Below are 10776 nucleotides of genomic sequence, written 5' to 3' on the forward strand. Positions count from 1 at the left end.
ACTTATTTATTAATACTTTGGTATCAGCTTACTATTTTGAGAAATGGTTTAAACATTACATTTATAAATATTATAGACGGTTACTTTTGACATTGGAGACATTTATGAAGCAGAAATGAACACTTTTCTCAAAACGTTTGATAACAATTCAAAATGAATACAGAGTGAATGGTCCATTCTGATGCAATTTGTTATTTGTATATTCATTTGGGATTTCTGATTGTTGTTGTTTTTTTTTATATTGTTATACAGCTGCTGCTGAAACACGCATCGGGCGGAAAAATAATTTTTCTCCTGGTGTGTATGATGAGTTTATTATTAACATTCATTTAAAAAAAAACATAAAATTAAATTTTATTTTAACTTCAAATGTTTCAAATTTAAATTGTAATGATTCCGAATTCAATGCATGCATTGATATCCTTATCTTAATATGTGACCCCTTTACCATTGAAGTCTCTCATTATTATCTTCTTGTTTTATCATATTTAAGGCAAATTATTACGCTTATCTGTTTAAATCTGCTTATAAACAGAGATTCAGTACTAGTACCATGGTGTATTTAGCGTTTATCAGTTTTCTGCTTTGGTGTAAGTACTGACAATTAACTTGCATGTAAAGATAAATTAACTGTTTATAAAACTTAAATTGTTCGAAATATTAAATGTGTTTCCCGCAAGAAAATCCTTTCTGTTGCTATATTTGGTTAACCTTTGGAAACGTTTGGTTCTTCAATGCTTCTCATCTTTCTACTTGATTTGGTGTTTTGATTTGTTGATTCGAGCATTAGTGATGCGTTTGTTTGTTTGTTAGCCTGGTTTCTTTGATAATTTTCAATTTGCATTCATCATATCACTTATTTTGTAACGTTATAATATATATGATGCTTTACTTTTAAGAAATATTGTGTTTGTCAAAATGCATTAGTTTACTGTGATATATTTTGAGTCTGGTGTTGGTGGTTTATGTAGTCTGTTACGTAGTCCAAAATTGTTGGTGATTCATATTGTCCTTTTTTTATAAGTAAATGTTTTTTTTTTATTTGTTTTTCGCAACTGACGCTACAGACTATTAATGATGAAAACTAGTAAAATTAACAAAAAAAAAACCTAATCACACAATAGAGTTTATCATTAATTTTTAACCACAAAATCATTATTTAAAATATTTCATCAAGCAATGTACCATCAGTAGGATTTTTCCAACTTCAAAGTAATGATAAAAAGGGAACATATGGCTCATGTTCAAGAGGAGGTATCGCTAGTTATAATCGCATTTGTTAACAAACAGAGCAGCTGGATGTTATGTAATGCAGCATTTCATATTTGAAATTTGAAAGCATCAAACATCATTTATTAGCCAATTAAAACAGCCGTCATAACTCATTCCTAATCCAAATATTGTGTTTTTACATTTGTATTAAAACATCCAATCCGACTCCTGCTAAATCGTTGTAATTGAAGTCAGATGTACGTCAACTGAAACTAAGATATATGTTATTCAAATTATTAAGTGCATATAAATAAGTAATTTTTGCATACGTTTTACAAGGATATCCGCCATGATTTTATTGATATATACAAAAGAAGATGTGGTATGATTGCCAATGAGACAACTCTTCACAAGAGACCAAAATGACACAGAAATGAACAACTCTAGGTAACCGTACGGCCTTCTACAATGAGCAAAGCCCATACCACATAGTCAGCTATAAAAGGCCCCGAAATGACAATGTAAAAAAAGAGTATGTTTTAAGCAAAGAAATAGTAGTGGTTACTGTATGATTTATAGGTTATTGGTCATAAACATAATACTTTGTTTTTATTTTGATAAAGACACAATGTTGACTGCAGTGCCCCAATTTTTGACATTTTTACCTCTTACGTCTGTTTGTTTTATTCACACATCGTTGTCAACATAACGGAATTCAATGCAATTTTCATACAAGTGAAAAGTTAAGCTAGCTATAAAACTAGGTTTTATCTACCATTTTTTTTTTATACAAAATGCATGTACCAAGTCAGGAACATGACAGTTGTTATCCATTCGTTTTGCTGGTAATTGTAGAAAAGATTTAGAAGTTAATGATCAAAATCAATCAGGCAAAGTTTCCCTAATGTAAATTTGGACATTATTTTACCGTCCTTTTTCTTTTCTCCTCAAGTTTTATTTATATTTACCATAATTGGCTTTATATATTTGCTTTTGAACGTTCCTGATGAAGGTTAACCAAGGACAGCTCATCGGACAGACAAACTTTATAAAGTGGTATTTGCACTAGTCAAGCACATTTTTCATGCTAGTATAGATTTGCCTCTTATTTTATTAGCCGTTACTCTAGTTTTCTCTGAATGTGAGCGAGGATGGTTCCATCATGGTAATTCGTGTTATTATATCAGTGACACAAAAAGATCATGGACTAGTGCAGCGGTAAGTGTAATGAGAATGGCAATAGGAAATATGTCAAAAATACATCAACACGACCGAAGGACAGACAACATGCAGTTCAAAGTCACAAATGGGTCTTCATTACAGCCATCGAATTCCGAACCCGGAGGCGGGTTTCTTCTATTCCATTAAAAAAAACGTGCTCTATTTTCATTCTCAATTTTAATTCTAGTTAAGTGAAAATGGACGTCACATTATTTATGTATGTGTCTGTCCCAAGTCAGGAGCCTGTAATTCAGTGGTTGTCGTTTGTTTAGGTGTTATATATTTGTTTTTCGTTCTTTTTTTTTTTACGTAAATAAGGCCGTTAGTTTTCTCGTTTGAATTGTTTTACATTGTCTTATCGGGACCTTTTATAGCTCACTATACGGTATGGGCTTTGCTCATTGTTGAAGGCCGTACGGTGACCTATAGTTGTTAATGTCTGTGTCATTTTGGTCTTTTGTGGATAGTTGTCTCATTGGCAATCATAACACATCTTCTTGTTATAGTAACTCCGAAACATATAAATGAACTAGATTTTAAACTCCTACAAGACTAACAAAGACTTAACGCTCCTGATTTGGGACAGGTACAAAATACGGCGGGGTTTGACATGTTTTGTGATATCTTAACCCTTAACCTCTAGCCAATGTAGAATAAGGAAACACACAGCAAAATGCCCATAAAGTTCAGTTAAAAGAAGTCCGGGTTCAATGTCAGAATAGAAATCAGATGAAACAAACAAAAAAGCTTAATAACAATGATACATACATCAATACAGGACTACTAGTACAAACCTGCCAGCTCTATACCTCAATTAAACTGATTGAAAGATTATGTCTTCATCATTTAAGTAGCATGCCAATATAAAATATCCGGGAGTAACATAACCAGCATCATGCCAACAACTTCAGTATGAATGCGTAAATATTTCGGATGCAAACACCTAATGAGTGAATCAATATTAATACCAAAATGGACCGTCTTTAATGAGTCTATGTTTAGAAATAAACTAGCAAAATAAATGATGACAAAAAAAATAATCAATGAGAAAAAAATAAAGTGCGACTGCATGATCAGTACAACATCACTTTATTACATTTTAGAAATTCGTTAAACACATAATCAACTATTTGTTTTTATAAAGTATTGTTTTGTCCTGCAATGACTGATTTGCATTACACCGTAGTTCGACAAATATTTTTATTAAAATGCCAGATTTTGATTGGCTAATACGAGGGTGTTAATTTACTCTATTACCCTTCATGGAGACGCTTGATCAAGTGTGCACTTTATTAAATACGGATGGTTGTTATGTACAAGATGTCATAGTTTATTACTTTGAATTTGAAATTTAATCGACAATAATAACAGAACATTCAGTATAATAAATTAAATAACACATATCTGATAGGGTGATAGAGCAGATTGCTACCCCTCGTAAAGACATTGTCAACCTTGGATTCACCTCAATTAACAATGTTTTCTCGGGGTAACAATCCTCTCAGCTATATGTTATATACATAATGTTTGATATCTAATAAAACAACTTTAATGGGTATTAATTTGTTTTGTAAATAACATTAACCTATTTGATGTAATAGCTGATATTTTAGGACAATAGGACAATATACTCAACAATAAAAGAAACACACACTCAGTCTGTCTTCATTAAATTATTTGGAGTTAAAGTTTCCTTTGCTTGCGTTTTTAATAGTGTTGAAACTTGACAAAATCTTTATACAATATTTCTTTGGTTATAAACATTAAATATTTTCGATTTTTTTTATTTCAATGTTATGACAAAAAGATACTATCATGTTGCAAAAAGTACCATCATCAAAACAAATCGTGAACATTTTTTATATGAGTTATTTGCGTTACTGGGTATATTAACTGAATGCATTGACACATTATGGTCGTCACTCGTAGCACTAGTGGTTGAGTTTACTCAAGGTTTATTTGGGTATTTTGGAGAAAAAAATGTATTGATCTTGTTAATACACGTTAGTCTTTTCGTCTTTTTTTTTTCGTGTCACGAATTTGTCTGATTACAGCTATTTTGAAAATGAACGTTTAAAGTCCTATTGCTATCTCTTGTTTAAATTTGAAACTAGGTCAACTGGACACATTGCTATTTCATTTACAGAGTTTTTGTAAAGCAATCCACTCGCAACTTGCTGATGTACAAACTAGCGAAGAAAATACATTTCTTATTGATACAATTGAGAAGATCGAAAGATACTCTGGAACTGTTCGTATGTACTTTAAAATCCATAGGTATAAGAAAAAGATTTTGTTAACTACCCTATCATGAAGAGCAAATAAATATGGTAAAGAGTTACATAAAATATAAAAAAAACCCTCTCATTTGTCATTTTGTTCGTTTAAAATCATGTTGAATATAATTTAGAAAGGAAATGGGGAATGTGTCAAAGCGACAACAACCAGACCAACTGAAATATATTTAAGTGTAAAAATGACAAAAATTACGTCAATACAAAATTTAATCCTGGTATCTATGATGAATTTATTTACAACCACTGGGTCGATGCCACTGCTGGTGTAGTGTTAATTCCCCGAGGGTATCACCAGACCAGTAGCTTGCACTTCTGTTCTGACATGAATTATCATTGATATGGTCATATTTATAGATTATCTGTTTACAAAATTTTGGAATTTTTGAAATACTAAGGTTTTTCTACCTCAGGATTTGGCAAAACTTTTAGGAATTTTGGTCCTCAATTCTCCTCAACTTCGTACTTTAAAGTTTATTTAGCCTTTTTAACTTTTTTGGATTAGAGCGTCGCTGATGAGTCTTTTGTAGACGAAGCGCGCGTCTGGCGTAAATTCAAAATTTAATCCTGGTATCTATGATGAGTTTGTTTACGAAGATAAGATTTGCAAGGTTCGCATTTAATTTTGTTTATATGTTTTCAATGAATATATGGCAAGAAGTTGTAACTTTTTTGGTATGAGATATGATAATTCAAGGACTTCTTCCGTCCGACAGTAAACTCCTTGTCAAAGTCGAGAGTCCTATGCAAGATGCATAAAAACGCAGTACCGTCCAGTCGGATCCGACGCTTCGTGTCAGGAGAGTGACACACGATTATCTAAGGGATCCGTGGTTAGTCTGTTTTGATCTGAAAAGTTTGCCCTGTCAAATATGTTCCCGTTTTGAAGTAACATGCATGTAAACCGTCATGCAACATCATCAATGTCTTAATTTCAGTTTCAGTCAATGCGTGATACGTAATCAAAGGGTAATGATAAAATTAACGGTACCAATTTTCTTGCACCAGATGTAAACTATTATATGAATAAATATCTTAATATTAAAGTGCAACCTGAATTATAACAAATAATTACATTCATATATATACAATTAATTTTCAGCCAGCCAAATAGGCTTATGATGCACTGTACATTGTGCATCACTATTGAAAATAAAATAAATAACTAAATATAGTTCAAATTTACACGCAAATTATATTAAGGCACGTTATCAGTTGATAATTATGATTATATATACTGGTTAAAGGAAAACCAATCATTATACATATTACAACATTGATTAGTCAATCTTTAGATGACTATTGGATAGACGGAACAGATGAAGTAATTGAGGGATACTGGGTATGGGCGTCCACAGGGAAACCAGTATCCTACACTAACTGGTATCATAATGAACCAAGCAATAGTCACAGTAACGAGGACTGTCTTGAAATTGGAAACTGGAATAAAGTCGGTACATGGAACGATGCTCCTTGTTCTGTTGAAGATAACTTTATATGCGAAATGGAGTAAGTTAAATCATTTTCCTGTAGAATTGTAATATTTAACATAATGATTACATGTGCATGAATAACTTCAAATCTTATGTTAACGTTGAATCTATAAGTCGAAGTAACTGATCGATTCACACAAATCACGCGTGGAATTATATAAGCATTTTAATCAAACAGTGTTTTAAAATATCAAAACAGCTTAACAAACTTAATTAACATAACTGTATTCTTAACAACTATTCTTATATTAAAGTACTTTTCATCATTTTTAACACTGCAAATTAGCGAGAAATTTGTTAAAGTTCTTTGAGAAAAAAACTATTATTCATATTTTATTGATTACAACATACATATAAGTGAAGAAGAAGTTTAATATTTGTCCTTTTTTATTATTCATTTTATCTTAATACCTTTTATTTTGTAGATATCCAGCTAGTGGGAGTATCGTAGGAAAATAAAGATTATTTTTTTAACGACATTATATATTTATTCACCAAATATGTTTGTTACAGTATTTTTTTCAAAATACCAAGCTTTTCTTGATGTTTCCTGTATTATTCCACTGATTACCCAGTTAGGTTACAAGAGCGCAATTATTTGTTTACATTTTACCGGCAAGTTTTTTACCCCGGCAAGATGGTACTCAGAATAGAATCCTTTACGGCTTCTGATTGGTTGATACACGATTGGAATTACATTTAATCGAAAGCTTATCCAATTAGGTTTAAAAATTGCCGAAAATCATATTCACATTTTACGAAGTATAGAATATATCTTCCATTTCTGCACGTCGGACCCATTAAAAATATGCCTTTTTCATTAAGCGAAAAAGCAGACGATCTTTTTCAACTGCATTTTAAGTCAATTTGAGCCGCATGACCTTATATTGTTTTTTAGTTGTTATGCAACATTGGCATTTCTAGTAAGAGGAACTGCTACCCGTTTTTCCCTAATTTGTGTAGTCTTCGAGAAAAAATTACGGAACACTAGTGGTACCCTATGGAAAATGCATTACGAATAATTGCGCTCTTGTAACCTATAGAGAAATGACACTTTTTTTAATAAGGCTTTGAAAAATATCAAAAATAGTCATTATGCTCGGAAAAAATGTGAAACAGTGAGAAATGGGGTCAAATGGACTTTTCATCAACGTGAATTCATGCTATAGTCTGTTTCCTATTTGTATTTATTTCTATATATAAATCTAGGGTGGGCTCGAATGTCGACAAAGTATGAAGAGAATAGAACATTTTTGTGATATCTACTGTTTTTACCGGAAAAAGAATGTATTTATCTTGAATTTGAAGGTAAATTTTGGTTTTTAACCATAATGACCATGTCTCAATTGCTGTTCTAGCAAAAAGTTAATTTCGTGAAAATTGGCCAAAAGGGTCCCTAAGCAAATTCCAACGATTTAGTTAAATTGCAAAGTAGAAAAATTAATCTTGGCATTGAATATTGTAGTTCAAGAATAGTTTCTCTTGCCAAAGTAGTAATATTATCATATTTGCAAAATCTGGAAAAACTATAGTCTGTTTCAAAAACGTGATTTTTCAAGAAATTGTTTCATATAAAGCCGTTCTTCAAAATTCGATGTAGCTTTTCCATATCAGAACGGTTTTGTCGACAATATGATTGATCAGTGCTGGACGACCTTCGAAAAATTAGGCCAGTAAATTAACATTATCTTCAAGTCTCTTTGACCAGTACCATATTTGGTGAAAAAATCAGTTCCAATTTTTGGCCTGATCGGCGCGCAAAAACTAGTTCTTTAAATTCAGAGAGTGATCAGATAATGTTTTGAGATGTGATATTATCTAGATAGACGCTAGCGCGCCTTTTGGCTCGGGCGCTTAATTTTGGGAAATTTTTTTCACTAAGGTATAGGTTACAAGAGCGCAGTTATTTGTTTACATTTTACCGGCAAGTTTTTTACCCCAAGATGGTACTCAGAATAGAATCCTTACGGCTTCTGATTGGTTGATACACGATTGGAATCTATACTATTAAACGAGAAGACCTCATTTTTGGTGTCGCTTCTCCTCCTTCCACAATAAATTGATCATTGTGACTGTATGTCCTATATGTACCATGCATAGTCGCATTTGTCATCCATTCTTATGATTATTCAGTTTCGGTTATTTTGGGAGAAAAACGGAAAAAAAGAAGTCCGGATATGTGTCCGTCATCACCCCGGCTTTTATTCATAGACAACTTCCTCTTCCGTTTATATTTCCAAAAGTTTGGTAAATTTACATTACATACCCTATATTATCATGTTTTATTTAAGATTCATTGCCTGAATCGTTATATAAGAATGTTGTCCCAAGTGTAAGCAACGACCCAGGCCGTGTGAAAATAAACACAATCATTTTTGTCATTCACTTATCGTCACGTAAATAACGACACATGCATAGCCTATATTATCTATACTATTAAACGAGAAGACCTCATTTTTGGTGTCGCTTCTCCTCCTTCCACAATAAATTGATCATTGTGACTGTATGTCCTATATGTACCATGCATAGTCGCATTTGTCATCCATTCTTATGATTATTCAGTTTCGGTTATTTTGGGAGAAAAACGGAAAAAAAGAAGTCCGGATATGTGTCCGTCATCACCCCGGCTTTTATTCATAGACAACTTCCTCTTCCGTTTATATTTCCAGAAGTTTGGTAAATTTACATTACATACCCTATATAATCATGTTTTATTTAAGATTCATTGCCTGAATCGTTATATAAGAATGTTGTTCCAAGTGTAAGCAACGACCCAGGCCGTGTGAAAATAAACACAATCATTTTTGTCATTCACTTATCGTCACGTAAATAACGACATGCATAGCCTATATTATCATGTTTTATTTAAGATTCATGCAAGCCATTTTCACATTGACTGAATCGTTATATGTTGTCCCAAGTCACATTGACTGAATCGTAATATGTTGTCCCAAGTGTAAGCAACGACCCAGGCTGTGTGAAAATAAACACAAATATTTTTGTCATTCACTTATCGTCACGTAAATAACGACACAGGCATAGCCTAAATTATCATGTTTTATTTGTCACGTAAATAACGACACAGGCATAGCCTATATTATCATGTTTTATTTAAGATTCATGCAAGCCATTTTCACATTGACTGAATCGTTATATGTTGTCACAAGTGTAAGCAACGACCCAGGCTGTGTGAAAATAAACACAATCATTTTTGTCATTCACTTATCGTCACGTAAATAACGACACAGGCATAGCCTAAATTATCATGTTTTATTTGTCACGTAAATAACGACACAGGCATAGCCTATATTATCATGTTTTATTTAAGATTCATGCAAGCACTTTTTGACATTGACTGAATCGTTATATGTTGTCCCAAGTGTAAGCAACGACCCAGGCTGTGTGAAAATAAACACAATTATTTTTGTCATTCACTTATCGTCACGTAAATAACGACACAGGCATCGCCTAAATTATCATGTTTTATTTGTCACGTTAATAACGACACAGGCATAGCCTATATTATCATGTTTTATTTAAGATTCATGCAAGCCATTTTCACATTGACTGAATCGTTATATGTTGTCCCAAGTGTAAGCAACGACCCAGGCCGTGTGAAAATAAACACAATCATTTTTGTCATTCACTTATCGTCACGTAAATAACGACACAGGCATAGCCTATATTATCATGTTTTATTTAAGATTTAACGACACAGGCCCTATGAAAATGAATAAAAAAAATCTACAGAATGCATGAATTATTTTGATTTTTAGGTAAACTTTATTTTATTAGTGGAATCTATTTCGAGTGACTGTATCTGTATTGTCTATCTTCTGCCAATCTAGGCACACCTCCACAATAGGAGTAAAAAGTCAACTATATATAAAAAAGCAAAAACGATCACACTATTGAATTATATACAGTTTTATCACAATAGCCTATATTATCATGTTTTATTAAAGATTTAACGACACATTTTTACACAATGAAGTTCATGACAAAACTTAAGTGAAGAAAAATTCAAAACGTTATATTGATACCAGTTCATGTTTAAGATACTTTTGATACCTTTCCTTCTTTTACAAAAAATCATCCTACAACAGATTACATACTTTTAAGCAGGTTCTAAATTCCCGCGATTTCGCGGGTATGTTCTAGTTACATTTAATCGAAAGCTTATCCAATTAGGTTTAAAAATTGCCGAAAATCATATTCACATTTTACGAAGTATAGAAAATATCTCCCATTTCTGCACGTCGGACCCATTAAAAATATCCCTTTTTCATTAAGCGAAAAAAGCAGACGATCTTTTTCAACTGCATTTTAAGTCAATTTGAGCCGCATGACCCTATATATTTTTTTAGTTGTTATGCAACACTGGCATTTCTAGTAACAGGAACTGCTACCCGTTTTTCCCTAATTTGTGTAGTCTTCGAGAAAAAAATACGGAACACTAGTGGTACCCTATGGAAAATGCATTACGAATAATTGCGCTCTTGTCACCGTTAGTAATCAGCTGCTGGTATATATGTATATATATTATGTACCTTGAA

The 10776-nt window shown here is 32.3% G+C and overlaps 1 protein-coding gene across 1 annotated transcript; it reads left to right on the top strand.

Annotated features, from left to right (window-relative positions):
* The first annotated feature begins 500 nt into the window (after window positions 1-500).
* Window positions 501-6719, top strand: LOC139491366 (perlucin-like). The gene is made up of 5 exons (XM_071279005.1): window positions 501-590; window positions 2330-2430; window positions 4580-4688; window positions 6023-6236; window positions 6646-6719. The coding sequence occupies exons 1-5, from the start codon at window positions 554-556 to the stop codon at window positions 6677-6679; spliced, it is 495 nt and encodes a 164-aa protein (XP_071135106.1). The 5' UTR covers window positions 501-553; the 3' UTR covers window positions 6680-6719.
* The last annotated feature ends 4057 nt before the right edge of the window (window positions 6720-10776 follow it).

Source organism: Mytilus edulis, chromosome 10, assembly GCF_963676685.1.
Source record: "Mytilus edulis chromosome 10, xbMytEdul2.2, whole genome shotgun sequence".
NCBI classification, from domain to species: Eukaryota; Metazoa; Mollusca; class Bivalvia; order Mytilida; family Mytilidae; genus Mytilus; species Mytilus edulis.

What these genes read in the sequence shown, in the direction of transcription:
- LOC139491366 (XM_071279005.1), top strand. Translation starts at nt 554, where the DNA reads ATGGTGTATTTAGCGTTTATCAGTTTTCTGCTTTGGT. An exon ending in TATCAGTTTTCTGCTTTGGT is followed by an intron (nt 591 to 2,329) that starts GTAAGTACTGAC and finishes TTATTTTATTAG; the next exon opens with CCGTTACTCTAGTTTTCTCT. An exon ending in AACTTTATATGCGAAATGGA is followed by an intron (nt 6,237 to 6,645) that starts GTAAGTTAAATC and finishes TTTATTTTGTAG; the next exon opens with ATATCCAGCTAGTGGGAGTA.